This window comes from Plecotus auritus, assembly GCF_963455305.1.
Source record: "Plecotus auritus genome assembly, chromosome: 14".
NCBI lineage: Eukaryota > Metazoa > Chordata > Mammalia > Chiroptera > Vespertilionidae > Plecotus > Plecotus auritus.
In genome coordinates, this window is record NC_137780.1 from 5421191 (window position 1) to 5442484 (window position 21294).

The 21294-nt window shown below is 53.5% G+C and overlaps 1 protein-coding gene across 1 annotated transcript in view; it reads right to left on the minus strand.

Moving 5' to 3' along the window:
* Positions 1 to 19839, minus strand: part of NID1 (nidogen 1) — a 49993-nt gene extending 30154 nt beyond the window's left edge. The window contains exons 1-4 of the mRNA XM_080651386.1: positions 19602 to 19839; positions 10372 to 10671; positions 8727 to 8953; positions 3751 to 4124 (exon numbers count right to left, since the gene is read on the minus strand). Of these exons, the coding sequence (XP_080507512.1) occupies positions 3751 to 4124; positions 8727 to 8953; positions 10372 to 10671; positions 19602 to 19832 (1132 nt within the window). The 5' untranslated portion in view covers positions 19833 to 19839. The remainder of the gene's footprint in view (positions 1 to 3750; positions 4125 to 8726; positions 8954 to 10371; positions 10672 to 19601) is intronic.
* Positions 19840 to 21294: the final 1455 nt, after the last annotated feature.

Sequence of the window (21294 nt, forward strand, 5' to 3'; positions counted from 1 at the left end):
CGATCAGTGATTCTCTCTCATCATTGATGCTTCTCTCTGTCTCTCCCTCCACCTTCCTCTCTGAAATCAATAAAAATATATATTTTAAAAAGTGTTCTAATCTAATTTGCATCAGTCTCCGGTCACCCCATTAGACAGCAGTCTCAGTCTGGTGTCCCTCTGACGAGTCAAAAAGATCAGCTTCACTTTTTAAAGGGGCCTTAAGGTACTTTTTTTTTTTTACTGTTTTTTTTTAATTTTCCCATTTTAATGACTTCAGAGTATTTTGAAATTATTTTGTCTCTTCTCTCCAGGCAATAACTAAGAAGCTCTTATACTCAAATGCTGATTAGGCCCTAGCTGGTGTGTCTCAGTGGATAGAGTGTCGGCCTGCGGACTGAAGGGTCCTGGGTTCGATTCCAGTCAAGGGCATGTACCTCGGTTGCAGGCTCCTCCCTGGCCCAGGCCCTGGTCAGGGCGCATGCAGGAGGCAACCAATTGAGGTGTTTCTCTCACATTTATGTTTCTCTCTGTCTTTCCCTCTTTCTTCCACTCTCCCTAAAAATCAATAAAAAAAATCCTCGAGTGAGGATTTTTTAAAAAAGCTGATTAGAAAGACTTCCTCAATTCCTTTCACTCAAGAAACAAAAAGAATTCTGCCTACTTTAAAAATTCTACCTCCTTGGTTCAATTGGTTAGAATTAGGAACGAACTCATTATACTCCATCATCCAGAGGAAATTGATTTGGAAAGAAAGCTCAAAAGCCCACATAGGGCCCTGGCCGGTTTGGCTCGGTGGATAGAGCGTCAACCTGCGGACTGAAGGGTCCCAGGTTCGATTCTGGCCAAGGGCACATGCCCGGGTTGTGGGCTCGATCCCCAATAGGGGGCATGCAGGAGGCAGCCTATCAATGATTCTCTCTCATCATTGATGTTTCTATCTCTCTCTCTCTCTCCCTTCCTCTCTGAAATCAATAAAGAAATATATTTTTTTAAAAAAAAGGCACACGTAGGAGATGAACTTTTAAAGCGGGGAGCGATCCGGCTTATAACTGTTCGGAGTGAATATACAAGTAAAGTTTAAACCAGGAAGGTTCTATGTGTCCTAGATGCTCGGAGGAAATTTCCAGTGTGTGGAGAGGCGGCGTTTGGCGTCGGAAACCCTTGGCCCCCACGCTGAACACATGTGACTGCAGATTGCTTCGCTCCAGCTGAGGGCCCAGCGCCCCGTGGGTCCCCATGGCCTGCATATCTGTGGGTGACTATTCAGATAACGCCAGGAATGCACTGTGGGCTGCGGGAGGCTGACCTTTCTGCTAGAAACAGTGAAATAACTGAGATAGATGGACAGAAAAACATCTGTTTCAGGCGCAAGTCGGGTTCAAATCTAGGCGTGGACGAATACCAAGCAACGCACAACCATATGTTGTTGTTGGGGTCAGATAGGATAGCATTTTAACACGACGGTTTCACAAAGGGAGAATGTCAGAGACGCCTCGATCGGGTGAAAGCTCAGATCTCAACAGCTACAAGTAAACAACCCGACACATCTGGGGAGACAGCCCTCGGGAGCCAGCTGCAGGAGCAGAGCGCCATGCAGGCAGGAATGTCAGCATCACCCCAGGAGACCCAGGGTGCAGGGTGGGGAGCCCTGAGACACGGACCCACGTCCCTGTCATGACACAAAAGGTCAACGTCTCCACTTCTGAGTTTTGGAAGAAAGCAACAAGCTCACTGCCCCTGGCCCCCAGCTGTCGTCCGGGCTTTGGTATACTCAAGAAGAACAAACATGTATGACCATCGTTAGGAGACACATTAGAACAACTAAGAAGAAATACAGGACTTGTATGCATGCATATAAGCCTAACCAATGGACACAGACAACTGGGGGGTGAGGGCATGAGTGGGGGGAGGAGGTTGAGCGGGTAATGGGGGGATGAGGACACATATGTAATACTTTAATCAATAAAGAAATTAAAAAAAAAAAAGAAAAGAAATACAGGTGAGGCCCAGCCGCCGTGGCTCAGTGGTTGAGCATCAACCCATGAACCAAGAGGTCACGGTTCGATTCCCCGTCAGGGCACGTGCCCAGGTTGCAGGCTCAATGCCCAGTAGGGGACGTGCAGGAGGCAGCCGATCCATGATTCTCTCTTTTTTTTTTTCCCAATGATTCTCTCTTATCACTGATGTTTCTATCTCTCTCTCCCTCTCCCATCCTCTCTGAAATCAATAAAAATCTTTTTTAAAAAAATATATTTTATTGATATTTTACAGAGAGGAAGGGAGAGGGATAGAGAGCTAGAAACATCGATGAGAGAGAAACATCGATCAGCTGCCTCCTGCACACCCGCTACTGGGGATGTGCCCGCAACCAAGGTACATGCCCTTGACCGGAATCGAACCTGGGACCCTTCAGTCCGCAGGCCGGCGCTCTATCCACTGAGCCAAACCGGTTTCGGCAACTTTTTTTTTTTTTTTTTTAAAGTGAGTGGAGTAGGTTTCCTGAGGGCCTTATGATAACTTCATAACAGAAACAGTAGTCTTACTACACATTATTTAAAGGCCTGGACCACCCCATTTATATGAATCTCAATAAATTATAAGTCAAGAGCAAAAATGAATGAACACAGTTTAGCTTGGACTTCTTTTAGAAGACAAATCAAAGCGTGCTGGTTTTCCCTCAAAATGTAGCAAAAACCTAATATAATACAGTTGACTAGAAGATATTGCACTTTAAAAGGGAGATCTCGGGAGTGGGGTGGGAGGAGGGATCTACTTTTGTTCTGTATTTTAAAGTCTTCTCAAACCAACTCTGAAGCTAACCGGAGCTGGGAATAATGAACTCTCCTCGTGCCAAAGCCGAGAGGAAATAAATGTCAAAGATAACTGTGTCAACAGCCAAAGGAACGTCCACAATGTTTTTTCAGGTGGCCGAGTGTGCTTCTGATCTCAGAAATCACAAATAAGAAAAATCTGACTTTCAAAATACTTGTAAAGCACTTTTCTCCCTAAAACAGACTAAAGGAGGGCTCTAGCCGGTCTGGCTCAGTGGATAGAGCAACGGCCTGCGGACCGAAGGGTCCCGAGTTTGATTCCGGTCAAGGGCACGTACCGCGGTTGTAGGCTCCTCCCGGGCCCGGGCCCTGGTCGGGGCATGTGCAGGAGGCAACCCATCGATGTGTTTCTCTCACATCGATGTTTCTCTCTGTCTTTCCCTCTCTCTTCCTCCACTCTCTCTAAAAATCAATGGGAAAATATCCTCGGGTGAGGATGAACAAAAAAAAACCACACACACACAAAAAAAAAACAGGACGTGCTCAACCATCACCATCACCACAGCCCTAATCCCCAATGATGTCTTGTGCCATCAAAGGCATGGAGCCTGCCCTGACCAGTTTGGCTCAGTGGATAGGGCGTCAGACTGCGGACTGCGGGGGGTCCCGGGTTCGATTCCGGTCAAGGGCATGTAACTTGGTTGTGGGCACATCCCCAGTAGGAGGATGATCGATGTTTCTCTCTCATCGATGTTTCTGACTCTCTATCCCTCTCCCTTCCTCTCTGTAAAAAATCAATAAAATATATTTAAAAACAAACAAACAAACAAAAAAAAAAAACAAAGGCATGGAGCCTGTGTGATCCCACCTCTACTAACCAGCTCTTGCCCTCACAACCCACCCCAGAACGCACGCCTCGGACCCCCTCCAGCACCTGTCCTCTGTCCGGAAACCCAAGTGCCCAAGGGTATTCTCACGGCAACATCAGCAGCCTTACCGACTTCCGACTCCTCCACCTCATCCACATCGATGACCTGCGGGTGCTGCTGGGGGAACCTGGCCACGGGCAGCTGGAAGGACCGGGTCCTCTCGGTGGGAGGCCTAGCGAGCCTGTCGGTGGCCGGGTGGCTGGAGGACAAGACCCGGTGCCTGGAGGTGCCGGTGTCTCCCCGCCTCAGGGTCTCAGAGGGTAAGATTGTGGTGCCCACGTCCTCCGGGCCCAGACGGGTCACCGAGTCGTAATCTTCGTCCTCATCGTAGTCTTCGCCGTCGTCCAGTCTGAGGTTCACGTCCGAGGACACCACGCCGCTGGCTGTGTCCGGACCCCCGATCTCAAACACCCAGATGCCCTGCTGCCCCGAGTTGCTGCTCCTACGAGAAAGGACAGACTTCTGGGAAACAGCCCCTCCTCCCCGGGCAGAAGGAGCCCTGGGATTCGTGTCCACCTGAAACCCAGGCGCCTGGAGGGCGGGAGAGCCGACTGGGTCTTGTGGGGTCATCATGATAGGGGCACAGACAGACTCTTGGGGACCAGTTAGAATGGTAAGAAATGTTAATCATGCTCCGTTAGCCGTGATGGTGTTGTTCTGATTAAAGAAGGCCTGTTCTTCCCTAACCGGTCTGGCTCAGTGGATAGAGCGTCGGCCTGCGGACTGAAAGGTCCCAGGTTCGATTCCGGTCAAGGGCATGGACCTTGGTTGTGGGCACATCCCCAGTAGGAGGTGTGCAGGAGGCAGCTGATCAATGTTTCTCTCTGATCGATGTTTCTAACTCTCTATCCCTCTCCCTTCCTCTCTGTAAAAAAACAATAAAATGTATTTTTAAAAAAGAAAAAAAGAAGGCCCGTGCTCACCTGCTGGGAGTTGCCTGTGGGGCCTGGGAGCTCACCTGGAAATGCGGCCCCTCCTCCCCATCCGGGGGCTGCCCGTCATCATGGGAAGATTAACAACCTTGTTGCAGAGACCAGAGCCGCCGGCCCTTTGAAGACCCCCAGCCCTTTGCATACCCCCAGGCCTTTGCGAATGCCCGGCCCCCATTACCTGTAAACTGCCCATTTGGCGTACCCTTTGGCCTACTTCCCCATGTCATCTTCGTCCTTCTACCCAATATAAGCAGCTGGCTTATGGGGGGGGGGGCAGAGCAGATGTTTGTGGGTGCCCTGCCGCTCTCCCACGCTGCCGGCAGGACTGGAATACACGCTCATCTAGGACTCAACCCTGTCTCTGCTGAATTTGAGTCGTGACAGGCAGCCCAGACCCCTTGGTCGTCCGGTTACAATCCCAGAGCTAAGGCCATTTGGTGAGGCTGTAGCCACACAGCCTAGCACAGGCTCACCCTCCGCCTTGGGAGGGGTGCTCTCCAGGGACACTGCCAGGCCCACCCATGCAAGCAACCCACTGACTGGAGTCATGCATTGTACCCCTTATTCTCCGTCCTTGGCATGGTGTGACAGAGTAAGAGATACAGCCCGGCTGGCGTGGTTGAGTTTTGACCTATGAACCAGGAAGTCATGGTTCGATTTCCGGTCAGGGCACATGCCCGGGTTGTGGGCTCCATCCCCACTGTGGGGCGTGCAGGAGGCAGCCGATGCATGAGTCTCTCTCATCGTGGATGTTTTTATCTCTCTCTCCGTCTCCCTTCCTCTCTGAAATCAATAAAAAAATAAACAAAAAAAACCAAACCAAAAAACCCCAAAACAAAACATAAGGCCTTTAAAAAAAAAAAAAAGAAAAGAAAACGATCTTGAAGAAAATCCTAAAGAAGAGAAAATACATTTATTAGTGTTTTTTGAAAAAAAAAAAAAAATCCCCATAGAAGTGGGCCCCACAGTTCCAGCCGAGGTTGCTCAAGGGTCCGTGGTAGCTGGTCTTTGTCCTAGTTCTGGCCTCCAGCTCCTGAGTCCCTGGGATCTCCGCAGGAATGAGAGGGCCTTTTCATGTAAATGAGATGACCGGTCACTGGGGACCCTAGACAGCTTCTTGGACAGAGAAACCAAGGCGAGATGAGAGGATTGGAATTTCCAGCTCCACGCCCTGAGTTCCAGGGAGGGGAGAGGAACTGGAGATGGAGTTTATCTCCAATGGCCGATGATCTAAACAGCCACGGTGTGTAATAAAAACCCCTAAAGCACGCATGTCAAACGCAAAGGCTAACACGGGCCAAGTAAACAAGGTTTACTAGTAAGTGTATGTGGGCCGCCAGAAAACAAAAGCTTCAATTTTCATAGAAACGGAGGTTTATTTCGATAGAGACGTGTGAAATACACGGTCAGTGCGCGTCATAGCGACCCGAAGTTCCGCCGTTCGGTCGATTTGCATAGTAGGGTTTTATTATACAGGATTTTTGTTAATCCTCACCCGAGGGTATTTTTCCATTGATTTTTTTGGGAGAGTGGAAGAGAGAAGGAAAGACAGAGAGAAACACATCGATTGGTTGCCTCCTGCATGAGCCCCGACCAGGGCCCGGGCCAGGGAGGAGCCCGCAACCGAGGTACATGCCCTTGACTGGAATCGAACCCGGGACCCTTCAGTCCGCAGGCCAACGCTCTATCCACTGAGCCACACCGGCCAGGGCTCAGTTTTCTCTTTATAATAAACTGGCAATACTAAGTAAGAGCTTTCCCGAGTTATGTGACTTGGGGGCAGGGGGGCGGGACTTGCAACCTGGGACTTGTGACTGGCACCTGAAGGGAGATGGGGCCCTTTACCTGCGGGGGTCTGTGCTAACTCCGGGAAGCTAGTGTCGAGAACTGAACTGAATTGGAGGACACCCGGTTGGTGTCTGGAGAGTTGGAGGGGCACTGGTTGGTGTGGGAAAGAAACCCACATGTTTGGTGTTGGAAGTGTTGGGGGTGAATACAACCAACACTTGTTGGAAGTGTTGGGGGTACAGAGGTGGCTCTCTAGAACTCCCGCCTGCATTCGCTGTGGGATCGTGGGCCGTGAAATGCAAGTGAGATTCCGATGCGAAAAGCATTGCATAATTACAAAGCACGACGGACGAACCCTGATCTCTACTTCTTGCTGCACCGTTTTCACTCTTATCAGATCAAACAACGGAAAGAAGGGACGTGCATTACTCGGTGGAGAACACTGAGAAAAAGCCTTGGGGTGGGACCGGGGATGAGGATCAAGACAGTCCTGTGAAAACAGGATGTCCAACCAACCTGTCTGTCCAGGCCTCTTGTGAGAGCCAGTTGTTAAATTTTAGAACGTTTACAAGCCAGTTCTTAAACACAGACGCTGTAAAAAATTAAATTATGTAAAATCATATTTAGCCTGGCCAGCGTGGCTCAGTGGTTGAGCGTCGACCCATGAACCAGGAGGTCATGGTTCGATTCCCGGTCAGGGCACATGCCTGGGTTGCGAGCTCGATCCCCAGTGGGGTCTCGCTCATCATTGATGTTTCTATCCCTCTCTCCCCCTCCCTTCCTCTCTGAAATCAATCCTATCTAATAAAGAGGGAATATGCTAATTGACCATCACTCCGTCACAAAGATGGTGCACCCACAGCTGAGGCCAAGTTCCCATAAGGAGCCTTAACCAGCAATCAGCAGGGATCTGAGGCTACACCCTCCCCCGCCCCCATGGGCTTGACAGAGGACCTCAAGATGTGCTTCCCATCCTGGTGCTGGGCTAGGGGACCTCAGGCTGCTCCCCCCACCCCAGCGCCAGGCTGGGGGACCTCAGGCCACGCCCCCCACCTGGTGGGGCTTGACAGGGGACTTCAGGTCACACACCCCCACCTGGCAGGGCTTGACGGGGGACCTCAAGGTGCGCTTCCCATCCTGGTGCTGGGCTAGGGGACCTCAGGCTGCTCCCCCCACCCCAGTGCCAGGCTGGGGGACCTCAGGCCACACCCCATCAGGTGGGGCTTGACAGGGCACCAGGCTGGGGGACCTCAGACCGCATCCCCCCATCCAGCAGGGCTTGACAGGGGACCTGAGGCTGTGGCCCCCCGCCTAGCTGGGCTTGACAGGGGACATCAGGCCGCACTCCCCACCCAGCGGGGCTTCACAGGGGATCTCAGGCCATGTCCCCCACCTGGTGGGGCTTGACGGAGGACCTCAAGGCATGCCCCCCGCCCCGGTCTGGGTTGGGGGACCTCAGGTCATGCCCCCCATCCTGGTACTGGGCCAGGGGACCTGAGGCTACACTCCCTGCACAGCAGGGCTTGACAAGGGTGGGACTGGCCAGGTCTGAATCTAGCCCAATGGGAGGGGCAGCAGGGTCTGGGTCTCATGCGATTTTGAGGCGCATGCGGGTGGGCGGGGACTTGACTCTGGGTCCCGTGGTGCACCCCAGACTCTGATATGAGGAAAGTTTTCATATACATTTTACTAATTTTCTTTCATCTCTAACACTTCTATTATAGAGAAAGGGCACATAGCAATATTAAATTATTTCCTCTAATTAATCCCCTTTTAATGTGCATGAATTTCGTGCACCGGGTCACTAGTAAAAATATATTAAAAAAAAAAAGACAAACTTTATTTGACTTTATACTTATAGAGGAGATGGTAGATGCCGTTTCAAATTAGGATGATACCTAAACAACAGGAAATGTGTTCATTCTAAGAGTATATTCCCTTGAGTTCATCAGAAAAAAAACTATCACAGCCCTGGCCGATTTGGCTCAGTGGATAGAGCATCGGCTTGCAGGGTCCCAGGTTCGATCCCGGTCAAGGGCACATGCCCAGGATCGATCCCCAGTAGGGGGAGTGCAGGAGGCAGCCAATCAATGATTCTCCCTCATCATTGATGTTTCTATCTCTCTCTCCCTCTCTAAAATCAATTAAAAAAATAAATAAAAAATAAAAACTGCCACATAATAGAAAAACTATATCCAACATTGCAACCCAAGGGAATTGTTTAGGGAATGTTCTGTGATGCCCCTTACATCATCCTGAATAAAATAATAACGGGCTATTCTTATTAAGGGGGAGTCTACGGAAGAACCAAGAAAGAAGCTTACTTGGCCAAATTGCCGATCGATTCCCTGTCGTCAGCAAATATGTTATACGCCCCGTCGCTGTTCCACAAGAGCCCCACCAGGCCTTGGCTGAAGGCGACCATGGCGGGGACCTGGCTCTGGTCCCGCTTTGAGAAGGTCGTGGTGAACTGCAGGCCGTCTTCGGGGTACAGGAAGATGGCGTAGGAGCTGGAACCGGAGGAGGCCAGGACTGCCTGGAACGTGTTTCTCTGTGAAGATGGGTCACAAGTCAATCACTCAGGCAAGGAGCCACATCTCCCCAGGGGCCCTTCAGCAGACGAGACGGCCCACAGGGGAAGATGGCGGTGTCCTCCCCTTATTCTAGCAGCAGCACGTTTGTGTGTTTCCAAGACAGCGCCACTTCCACGCCTCTAAGGCTGGCACGTCCGAGAGGGCCTTCGTGTAAGGACGGCGTTCCCGGGGTCGGGGCCGGGGCCGGGGCCTTCGTATGTGATCTCACCACGGAGCCCTCCCACCATTTCTTTCTTTCTTTTTTTTTTTTTTAATATATTTTATTGGTATTTTACAGAGAGGAAGGGAGAGGGATAGAGAGTCAGAAACATCAATGAGAGAGAAACATCGATCAGCTGCCTCCTACACACTCCCCACTGGGGATGTGCCCGCAACCAAGGTACATGCCCTTGACCGGAATCGAACCTGCGACCCTTAGTCCACAGGCCGATGCTCTACCCACTGAGCCAAACCGGTTAGGGCCCTCCCACCATTTCTATGAAGGAGGCGGCTTTATCTCCATCCACGTGGAGATGGATGCTTTGGGGCCTCTCAGGTTTCTCGCCGCTGTGTCATCCTATGAAAATTAGACGATGGTGGGGCCAAATGGCTTTTCCCAGGAGAGACCGAGGCAGGTCCCTGAAGAGTGACTCAGGCCTAGAGCCGGCTTCTCCGCCTACTTCTTCGAGGGCACGTCCCAGCTGGGCACCGCTCCCAGCCTCTGCTGACCACCGTGCCCCAGAGATGCCCACCTGGACATGGTGGGTCTGCTGTCTGAAACACGTGGCTTTTGTCTCCCCAGCTAGAGTGTGGGCTTTGCCTTTACTTCTTCACACCCTTGAGGACTCCCCTGTGATTTTAACCTTCATTTCGCATTAATAATGTCTCGCCCGGCCGGCGTGGCTCAGTGGTTGAGCATCGACCTCTGAACCTGGAGGTCACGGTTTGATTCCTGGTCAGGGCGTATGGATCGCCTGTAGGGGGCGTGCAGGAGGCGGCCGATCCATGATTCTCTCTCATCATCGATGATTCTCACTCTCTCTCCCTCTCCCTTCCTCTCTGAAATAAATTTTAAAAATAAATAAATAAAGTCTCTATTTAACCAGAAATGACCTCCCACCATCTGACCCAACATCGGGGGGATGGGAGTCATCAGCCTCATTCCTGCCAACTAGCAGTTTCTCAGGGACTGCCTTTCTTCAACCCCATCACCCCCAAGACATAGACTGCCAGCCTTGCAGACAAGGAGCTGGAGGGATCGGCCCCGCCATGACCCGATTTGGCTTTGCAAGTCCTCTCTTCGTCAGGGACACAACATGCTGTACCTCTGAGTAGCACACGCCAGGCCTCGCCCCCCTGCTGGGCTCCACGCCCCGGTCCCTGGGGGAGCACTCACCTTGTCTTCCTGGGCAGGGTCCTCGCTGGGCCCTTGGTACGGGGCCACGGATTCCCAGGTGACCACCACCGCGCTCGCGGGCTGGAAGGAGACGCCCGGGAACCCTCTCTGGACACACTCGGCGGCCAGCTGGGTGACGGCGGGGGACGAGTCCTCGCGGTAATAGACCTTCCCGAGGCCGTCGCTGGTGTCCAGGTCGGCCAGGAAAGGCGCCATGGCCCCGAAGGTCGGCGGGAAGAGCCCGGGATGGGATTCCGCGGCCGGGGGTTCGCTTGTGGCAATGAGGCCGTTCGTGGTGACCTGTTGAAACCAAGCAGAGTTCAAACGAGCCCAGAAGGGATTTCCAGGGGGCACACGAGCGCCCACTCGCAGGACGCTGTCACAGGGCCCACACGAAGCCGAGTGCCACCGAGTGGAAACAACGCAACTGATGGTGGGAAGCAGCACTGGTCCCCTGGCAGAGTCCTGCGGAAGGGCACAGCTCGATGCTGGCATCCCCCAGCCCCCGCACCCTGGACACCAAGGGTCTAAGGGTCTCAGGCTCCCCCAGGTGTGTGTTCTGCAAAGAGCCATTTGACATAGGTCATTATTTATTTACTTATTTATATTATTTTTTAAATATATTTTACTGATTTTTTACAGAGGGGAAGGGAGAGGGATAGAGAGTTAGAAAGCCCCTGACCGGAATGTTCGAACCTGGGACCCTTCAGTCCTCAGGCCAACGCTCTATCCACTGAGCCAAACTGGTCAGGGCTCATTATTTATTTTTTAAACAATTTTTTATTTCAGAGAGGAAGGGCGAAGGAGAGAGAGATAGAGACATCCATGATGACAGAGAATCATCTATCGGCTGCCTCCTGCACACATCACACTGGGGACTGAGCCCACAATCAAGGCCTGTGCCCTGACCGGGAATCGAACCGTGACCATGACCTCCAGGTTCATGGGTCAATACTCAACCACTGAGCCATGCCAGCCGGCTGGGCAGTATCCACATTCTTCAGATGAAGAAACCGAGGGAAGCAAATCGAGTTTTCCAAAGTTACCAATAAGGGGCAACATCGGGATGTGACCGCAGGGAGCCCAAGTCCCCGTGGGCTGCCTCCTCACCACGGTGCAGCTTTCCTGGAATCAGTTATCCCTGCCCGTGAATCGGTGTCACTGTTCTCATCCCGGGGAAACCCAGGCTGCTCGGGAACGTGGGAAAGAGGCAGAGCCCCATGGGGAGGGAGGGGGGAGGGAGGGGCCCTGGCCTCCTGCAGACCCTTGCGAGAATGAGGCTTTGACCCCACTCATGTCCTCGTTCGTGCACAACCCACTGGTGCCATAGAACCCACTGCACCGGTCTGTTTACTTCAAGCATCTGAGAATAATAATAAAAAAAAAAAATCCCTGTCGGCTGGCGTGGCTCAGTGGTTGACCATCGACCTTTGAACCAGGAGATTACGGTTCGATTCCCGGTCAAGGGCACATGCCCGGGTTGCAGGCTCGATCCCCCAGTAGAGGACATGCAGGAGGCAGCCGATCATGATTCTCTCTCATCATGGATGTCTCTCTCTCTCCCCCTCTAGCTTCCTCTCTGACATCAATAAAAAGAAAATGTATTTTTTAAAAATCCCTAATCAGATGGGAGAGTCGCAGCAAATGGCCCTCGGCTTGCATTGTAAAAGGCTGTGGTTGGAAAAACGCCAGGGTAGGGGACTCGTCTGGACCGTCCAGATCTGTCCAGGGGATCGAGGCCTATGGGTTTCCTAGACCACTTATCTCCCTCCCTCCTCCACCCACATCCTTACCCTTAAGCCACTTCAGACCTCGTTCCTGGAGGAGGAGTCAGGGGTAGACAAAAAGGACGGGAACTGGCCCGGCCGGCGTGGCTCAGTGGTTGAGCATCAGCCTAGGAACCAAGAGGTCTCCGTTGGATTCCCGGTCAGGGCACACGCCCGGGCTGTGGGCTCGATCCCCAGGAGGGGGCGTGCAGGAGGCAGCTGATGGGTGATTATGTTTCTATGTCTCTCTCCCTCTCTCTGAAATCAATAAAAACATATTAAAAAAAAAAAAAAAAAAAAAGACAGGAACTGAAGAGCAAGCCCTTTCGACATGCCCAGAACCGGGTGAAAAGGCTGCATGGGGTGGAGCCAGTGGATGGGGGGTTTTGGGAGTGAACTTTGCACACCTCCCTTTTCACCCAGCTCCCTGGGCTGTGAGCTGCTTGGGGACATGCTTCCCATCATCACCTGGCACGGGTCTTGAGATTCTGCAATAGTCAGGCAGGCTGCGAGGAGGGTCAGGGATGATCTGGCCCAGCTGGCCGGCCCCACCCCCATCCCGACGCCTCCCAGCCGGGGCGGGCGGGCAGGCGAGAGCGTGGGAAAGGGCTCACTCTCTCAAGATGCCAGAAGTTGGCAGTCCCCAGCTGCTCCGGGGGAGTCACACGCAGGGCCACATACAGACAGCTCACGTTCTAAAAATCTGTCTTCGAGTGAAATTTAAGTCAGTCCGACAGTTTAGCATCGACTCCCAGGGCCTTTTATGACTGAGAATCCGGGCCTCGGAATGTTCCTATTCCCACAAGAAATGCTCTCAGCCCTCAGCCTCGAAGCCCTGCAGACACTCTGGACAGGGCCCAGCTGACCCTCATCAGTGTCAGGGTTGGACCATGAGTTTCAGCCGGCGTTCCTGCATCGTCAGCTCCGCTGTCTGTGATCATGGAGAAAGAGGACATCACAGATACATGAAATGCACAACATCCAGAAGTTTCATTGGATTCTTAGCTTTAAACTGCCCCTCCTCCAGCCCGTAAACTTCATTCTTCAGACACACCGTTAGCGGCGGGTATGCAGGAGGAGGCAGCCAATCGATGATTCTCTCTCATCATTGATGTTTCTAACTCTGTCTCTCCCTTCCTCTCTGAAATCACTAAAAATATTTCTTAAAGAAAGAATCATTTTTGAGAGATACATGCTGAAATATTTAGAATGAAATCAAATTATTTGGGATTTGCTTAAGGATAACTCCATTTAGATGAGGGTGGGTATTGGGAATAAGTGAATAGAAATGAATCAAAACAAGCCATAGACTGCCTGGCCAGTGTGGCTCAGTGGTTCAATTCCCAGTCAAGGCATATGCCCGGATTATGGGCTCGATCCCCAGTAGGGGGCGTGCAGGAGGCAGCTGATCCATGATTCTCTCTCATCATTGATGTTTCTATCTCTCTCTCCCTCTCTCTTCCTCTCTGAAATGAATAAAAATATACTTTTTAAAATAAGAGACAAGCCATAAATCGATACTCGTGAAAGCTGGGTGATTCCCAGGAATGTGTTCTAATAGTCTCTCTATTTTTGCATATGTTTGGAATTTTTCCATAATAAAACATTTTTGTAAAAAAAAAAAAAAAAGATTAGAAACACAACTGATCTAAAGTTTGGCAGAAAAGGGCAGCTGGCTTTTACAGGTGAGCCAATGCTAATGTCCCGTCATCCGGAGGAGGGCCTGGGGTTTCCTCTAAATTCCCCCCCTCTCCCAGACCTGCCCACATCCCATGTCGGCCCTCCCTCACCACCGCGGATTTTCAGGAATGTTCCCCGCACTGGGTGCGCTAGACTGTGATAATGAGCAGAAGGTGCAGGCGCAAGCAGATTTAGGAATTAATGGGATGTTACAGGGCCTTGAGGCCCCAGGCACGGGGCCCTGCGTGCAGAAAAACGATGAAGCCTGAGGATTACGCAGCAGGCACCAACCAGCATTTGTGCTACTTAAAAAATGCCATGGGCGTGGCTGGGTGGCTCAGTGGTTGAGCATCAAACTATGAACCAGGAGGTGACAGTTTGATTCCCAGTCAGGGGCACGTGCCCAGGTTGCAGGCTCGACCCCAAGTATGGGGCGTGCAGGAGGCAGCCGATCCATGATTCTCTCTCATCATGGATGTTTCTCTCTCCCTCTCCCTTCCTCTCTGAAATCAATAAAAGTATGCCTTTAAAAAATAAGATAGCCGAAACCGGTTTGGCTCAGTGGATAGAGCGTCAGCCTGAGGACTGAAGGGTCCCGGGTTCGATTCCGGTCAAGGGCATGTACCTTGGTTGCGGGCACATCCCCAGTGGGAGGTGTGCAGGAGGCAACTGATGGATGTTTCTCTCTCATCGATGTTTCTAGCTCTCTGTCCCTCTCCCTTCCTCTCTGTGAAATATCAATAAAAAATATATTAAAAAAAAAATAAGATGACATGTTGGAGTCCTTACAGTCAAAGGCACACTGAAATGAAACAACAACCATCCTTGTACGTTTAAATGAGCCTCGCCGGGTCCCCAGGGCAGAAAGCAGCAGGCAGGGGTGGCGGGAGAGCCTTCGCCAAAACAGATGTGGTTGGTTAGAGAACGAGGGAGGTCGGCGCAAATGAGAAACAAATGGGGCCTCTTAGAAATACAGAAGACAATGACAGACCTCAGGTTGCAAAAGCGAGCTTCCTGGGTGGGAGGAAGCACCAACTTAAGGTAAAATAATTTAGGGTAAAGCATGGAAAGGCAACAAACTTTATACTTTTAAATATATATATTTCAGAGAGAAGGGAGAGGGAGAAAAATAGAAACATCCATGATGAGAAAGAATCATGCATCAACTGTCTCCCGCACGCCCCACCCTGGGGATGGAGCCCGCAACCCAGGCATGTGCCTTGACTGGGAATACGAACCAGGACCTCCTGGTTCCTAGGTCGATGCTCAACCACTGAGCCACGCCAGCTGGGCGAGGCAACACACTTCACAGGCTGCTAAATCGGAGGCCCTTTATTAAAGCCGTTGCATTTTTTAAAAATGTCATGCAGCCATGCCTCTCTTCGCCGATCTGAAGCGGACAAGGAAATGACAAGAGACGTAATTTAGCTTAAGGTTCCAGGGACAGCGAGCAAAGGGATGCAACCAAGATCTAAACCCACATCTGTGGGAGCCCGTGATCTGCACTTTCCCGCATAGTGGGGCTGCCGACTTAGAGACGTTGGGAGCAAAAGTCATGGGCGCTGCAAAGCCAATGGGATGGCGCCGAGGTTAGAGACTGCACAGCTAGAAAAGGCTGGAAAACTGAAAGGGCGGAAGAAAAGAAAAACCTGATACAGGAGCTGTGGAAATTGCCAAATGCCCAGGTGGAGGCTGATGGATTTCAGCCTCGAACCCCGAGGGGTCTGGGGTCTGACCCATCGCAGTTCATAAGGCACCTTCACTCCGGTGACCTCATTCAACCCAGCGGAACAAGCATCAACGTCACCGCATTCATTCATCGCTGGAGAAAAAGTGCACTTGTTGACAGGCCTTGCCTAGATCTACTATATACACTCCAGGTGCCAGGACCAAAGTCTTGAGTCCAAATTACAAATAATTTCCATGAACCACCCCCCGCCCCAGAGCCACAGAAATGGCTCCGGCTTGAGTTCGAAATGGAAACAAAAGGATGAGTCGATAAAAGTAAGGGATGCCCTAACCCAGTGGTCAGCAAACTGTGGCTCGCGAGCCACATGCGGCTCTTTGGCCCCTTGAGTGTGGCTCTTCCACAAAATACCACGTGCGGGTGCGCACGTACAGTGTGACTGGAACTTCGTGGCCCATGCGCAGAAGTCGATTTTCGGCTCTCAAAAGAAATTTCAATCGTTGTACTGTTGATATTTGGCTCTGTTGACTAATGAGTTTGCCGACCACTGCCCTAACTGGTTTGGCTCAGTGGATAGAGCGTCGGCCTGCGGACTGAAGGGTCCTAGGTTCGATTCCAGTCAAGGGCATGTACCTTGGTTGCGGGCACATCCCCAGTTGGGAGTGTGCAGAAGGCAGCTGACCGATGTTTCTCTCTCATCGATGTTTCTAACTCTTTATCCCTGTCCCTTCCTCTCTGTAAAAAATCAATAAAATATATTTAAAAAAAAAAAGTAAGGGACAACCTAGGGGTGGTCGTGAAGAGATGAGTCCATGCTTGCGACTAAATCCAGTTCATATCAAACGCACAACTTCGGATGGGGTTACCCGTCTCCTCTGCAGGAGATAGCTCCCTAAGATGACCTTCCAACGTGTTTAAATGCTTGAGGGTCTTTACATTTTAACTTCTGTGCGTATGTCGAAGAAGAGGAGCGGTGTCTGCCCCTTGGTATTCCCCAACAGGAGACGATGGGGGAGGTGGGGGAGGGCTGTCCAAATCCCCAGTTTCTCGGGAGGAACGTGCCCCTCCGAACACCGGACACCTGGGTTTACCTGAGCCACCTGGAGCCCTAGGACTCCTTAATCTGGGTTACACGGATCCCTTCATGTGAACGCAATCCCTCCATTTGAAATTATAGGGGAACTATAGGGAAAGGACTAAGCATTCATCGCCTTTCCAGAATGACCATCCGTCAGTGTACCTCAAAGGCCCCAGTGGCAAGGGCTGCTCTTCTTTGTTCCCCCAAAAATATATTTTTATTGATTTCGGAAGGCAAGGGGACCCTCTTCCAGACAGAAGCATGCCAGCTAATAAATGTAGGAAGGATGACAGAAACAACACAAATGAAATAAAACACACCATTTGGCAACATTCACTTACTATTGATTCAGGCAAAGATCATCAGTGGATGTGAACCTATTCGGTGAAAGGTTGACAGGGGGTGGGGGCAGCCGGGGGGGGCGGGGGTGGAGGGGGACAGTTGCCTGGGCCAAATCGTCCCCCCTTAGTCAGCTTCCTGCTCACAGGGGACAAACATCACCTAAAGGACATGACCTGGCTGCTGTCTCCTTCACCCTAGCAGCCAGCCAGCAGAGCAATGGCCAGATGTCGCTTGCCTCCGGTTGCCGGCACATGCCAGGCTGGGTCCCAGCCGCACGCACTGACAGTCCCTCCCCCCTGGGACAGCCTCTCCATCCCCCCTCCACCCACTGCAATGGAACCTACCTTTCCCGTAACCTCCTCTGTAAGCCTGCCCTGAGCCCCCAGCCCACAACAACCCCGGTGCCCATCCCCACCGTGTGGGGCTGGATGCCTGAAAAGCTTCCCGAATCAGACGCAGACTCGGGAGGGAATCCTAGTCCGGGCATTGAACGGGTGGGATGGCCTGGAGGGATTACTCACTGTTATTACCATTTCTTCATCTGAACACACCACAGCGGAGGAGTTGTGGGAGGATTACACAATGTAAAACCAGGGAGTCCCTGACACGGGCAGAGAGACTGGTCAGATCGTGGTTTTCCCTCTCTGTGGGTGTTCCCCGCTGTTTCGAGGCTAGTGCCCAGAGCCGTGCAGACCACCTGGGTCCCGCTCACACGCCCCGGCAGTTCAGTGTCTCAGGCAGGGCCCCGCGAGGGTGTCCACCAGCTCAGCGCGCATCTACACGGCTACGCAACGTGGTGGACGCTGGGCTGGGTCACTGGAATCCCGGCACCTCCTGAGGATGAGGGGTCCCCCAGGGTCACACCTCCTTCCCTTCAGCCCTTATCCGGGGACTGATCGCTGTCACGGCCCAGAGGCCCGGCCCTCTCGTGGGGACAGGAGACCATCCCAGCTTCAGAGCAACCGGGGAGGGAAGGCTGGCCGAGAGACCTTTGTAGGGACTGAGACCTTTGTTCCCCTCTGTCAACTGTCTTCAGCCCCTCGGTGTGGAGCTGAGTCGCGCCCCTCATGCAATAACCCGCCTGCTAAGCGGCATCTCAGTCAGTGCCCCGGGAACTCAACCTCGAGCACAGACATAGGATCACAGCGAGCGCTGGGATTCTTTCTCATGGAAATGCCCATGACTCCAGCCCTAGCCGGCTGCTCAGTGGTTAGAGCGTTGGCCTGCAGACTGAAGGGATCCGAGTTCCCTTCCGGTCAAGGACACATGCCCAGGTTGTGGGCTCCATCCCCAGGAGGGGCATGCAGGAGGCAACCAATCTATACACTTTAAAAAAAAAAAAAAAAGAAGCGCATCTATACCTTCACAAAAATTTTGTTCTACTATTTTGATCTGTATTTCAACATAATCGATTTCCTTGGCCACCCTGTGGATGTTACTTTATGCATTTGGAGACATTATTCTAAGAAGCGTCTTCTAGGCTTCACCAGAGGGCCCAAGGTGGTCAGTGCAGTCAGCAGCTGGGCGGCTGTCCCTGCAGGTGGAGGTTCTTTTAAAAATATATATATTTTTATTGATATCAGAGAGGAAGGGAGAGGGAGAGAGAGATAGAAACATCAAGGATGAGAGAGAAACACGGATCGGCTGCCGACTGCACGCTCCCTACTGGGGACCTAGCCCGCAACCCGGGCATGTACCCTACTGGGAATGGAATCGTGACCTGCTTCATTGGTCCACGCTCAGTCACTGAGCCACACCAGCCGGGCTTCAAGTCTCATTCTTTTTAGGCGAAGCGACTATCTCCACGGGGGTGTGGCCTAAGGCGCAGTGGGCGGGGCGCACAGCCATCCCCACGCAGGACCCACTCCCATCTCTGCGGGGTGGTCCCCCTTTGGGAACGCGCGCAGCTTTATATGAAATCCACATGGTGCGTGGCTGGGGCAGGCAGCGCCCCCCAAAGGCCTGGACTCACACGCCAGCGCCCCCGGCCGGTTCAGAGCCGGCTTCCGAGAGCCCGAGGTCACCTGGCCCCGCACCCATGGGGGGGGGGGGGGTGGCCTGGTGACCATGCTCGCCCATTGGAAATAGGACCGCGGGGGAGCCCAGCGTCCCCGGTCCTGAACTCTGGGCTGAAACGGGCTCCACGGGAGGGCAGAACCGAGGCTAAGACGGAGCCGGAGTCGCACACCCCAGTGCGGGGCCCCGTCCGCTCCCTGCCCGGGGCAGAGAGGTGGTCTGGGCGGTCCTGTCCTTCCCTGCGCGCGCTGCGCCCCCACCGAGCCAGTGTCCCGTCCCCAAAGGCTCCGGACCAATGGCGAGACCCACTTCCCGGCCGCGATGGAGAGCAGGGTCCCTGGATAGCGGGTCCCAGAGGGAGGAAGCGGGGTGCGCACAGGGCCGCGCACACGGGGCGAGTTCCCCGGCCTCGCGAGCTCCTCGACGGCAGCGACGGGGCGATGGGGACGTCGGGGCCGAGAGGCGGGAGCGCACTGGCCTTGGAGACCCAGAGCGCGCGCGCCCGGAGAGGGGCGGCCGGCGGGTCGGTCCCCGCCCCCGACGCCCACGTCCGTCCGGCTCCGCGGGGGCCGCGGCCGCTGGCCTCCTTCCTCCCGTGGCCGCTCGGCCTCCCGGCGCCCCCACCGGCCGCCCCCTCTCCGCGCGGGCCGGGCGCACTCACATAGACCGAGCGGAGGTCGGATTTGTCGAAGAAGCGCAGCGCCGTGCTCAGCTCCAGGGCGGGGGAGACGCGGTCGTCGCCCGGCTCCAGCTCCAGGTCCCCGCGCGCCGGCCCGAAGGGGAAGAGCTCGTGGCGGCGCAGGCAGCCCCCCGGCCCCGCCAGCAGCAGCGGCAGCAGCCGCAGCAGCGCCCGCGGCCACGCAGCCCGGCTCCGGCCGACCGCGGTCCACATGGTCCCCGACTGCGGTCCCGCTGCCCGAGCGGCTCGGCGCTGGAGGCTGGAGGGCGGGGACGTAACCGGACGCCCCCGGCAGCCCCTCCCCGGGGAGGGGGGAGGCGGAGAGGGGCCGGGGCAGGGCCCGCCCGCGGGCTGGGCGCGCCCGAGCCGCCCACTGTCCTGGTAGGAGGGAGGGCGACTCGGCGCCCCTAGCGCTGGTCCCCCTGAGTGGTGGGCGCCCCAGGCAGGGAACCCCGAAACCAACGGGGCCCTCACCGGACGGCTGCTGCGGGAATGGGAGGTGGGAACAGACAACCGGGCCGGCCCCACACGGTGTCCGGGGTCAGGGTAGAGTCGTGGGGTGGACGCAGGTTGGCCCGGAGGAGTGGGCTATGTGCCCGGTGGTGTGGGAGGTCAGACCCACAGGGACCGATTCTGGTGGGAAGAGGGGCAGGTGCTGGGGGCTGGCAAGAAGGGTCCAGGCCAGGAGCACATTCCTTTCCCTCTATTCTTGCAGTTTTTTTTTAAAAAAAAAATATATATATATTTTTTTATTGATTTCAGAGAGGAAGGGAGAGGGAGAGAGAAACATCAATGATGAGAGAGAATAATTGATCGGCTGCCTCCTGCACGCCCCACCCTGGGAATCCCACAACCCCCAGCAAGAATCGAATTGTGACCTCCTGGTTCATAGGTCGGACTCAACCACTGAGCCCCCCGGACAGGCCCCTTCTTGCAGCTTTATTGAGGAGGGATCCTGGGCTGCCCCATGTGGAAGTCCCGCCAGAAATGGGGTCCCACCCTCTGAGACAGAGCCACGAATGTATAACTTAATTCAGTGTTAGGTGGTGTGGCCAAGCGCTAGAGGACATACCGGCTGGAGTAATCGGCCAAGGAGACCTCCGTGGGATGTGGGGATCTGACCAGGGCTAAGGAAGAGGCGGAGTTTCATCAGGGGGCTGGACACGGGACATTCTGGAAAGTGGGGGACATTCTGTGGGTGGAGTAAAGGGCTATCCCCCCAGTAGTGAGTCTGAGAAAAGACTCTTCCAAGTAAAAGCCTTTAATATCAAATCTAGGAATTTAAACTCAGAGAACTATTGTTGAGGGCTTGGCAACCGGAGGTAAGTGTTGCAAGTGGGGTCCTAAATCCCGGTTGATTATTAATTCGGCACTGGGTTGCAAGTGGGCACTCAAAGGGTGAGGAAAGGTTGAGAAAGGAAAAAGGGTGGAAATTGAGAAGAAATGAATCTAAGCAGCATTACAACGAAAGGAGTAAGCCCGGCCGGCGTGGCTCCGTGGTTGTGTCGACCTATGAACCAGGAGGTCACGGTTTGATTCCTGGTCAGGGCACATGCCATGGTTTCGGGCTCCATCCCCACTGGGGGGCGTGCAGGAGGCTGCCTGTCAATGATTTGCTCTCATCATTGATGTTTCTCTCTCTCTCTCCCCCTCCCTTCCTCTCTGAAATAAATAA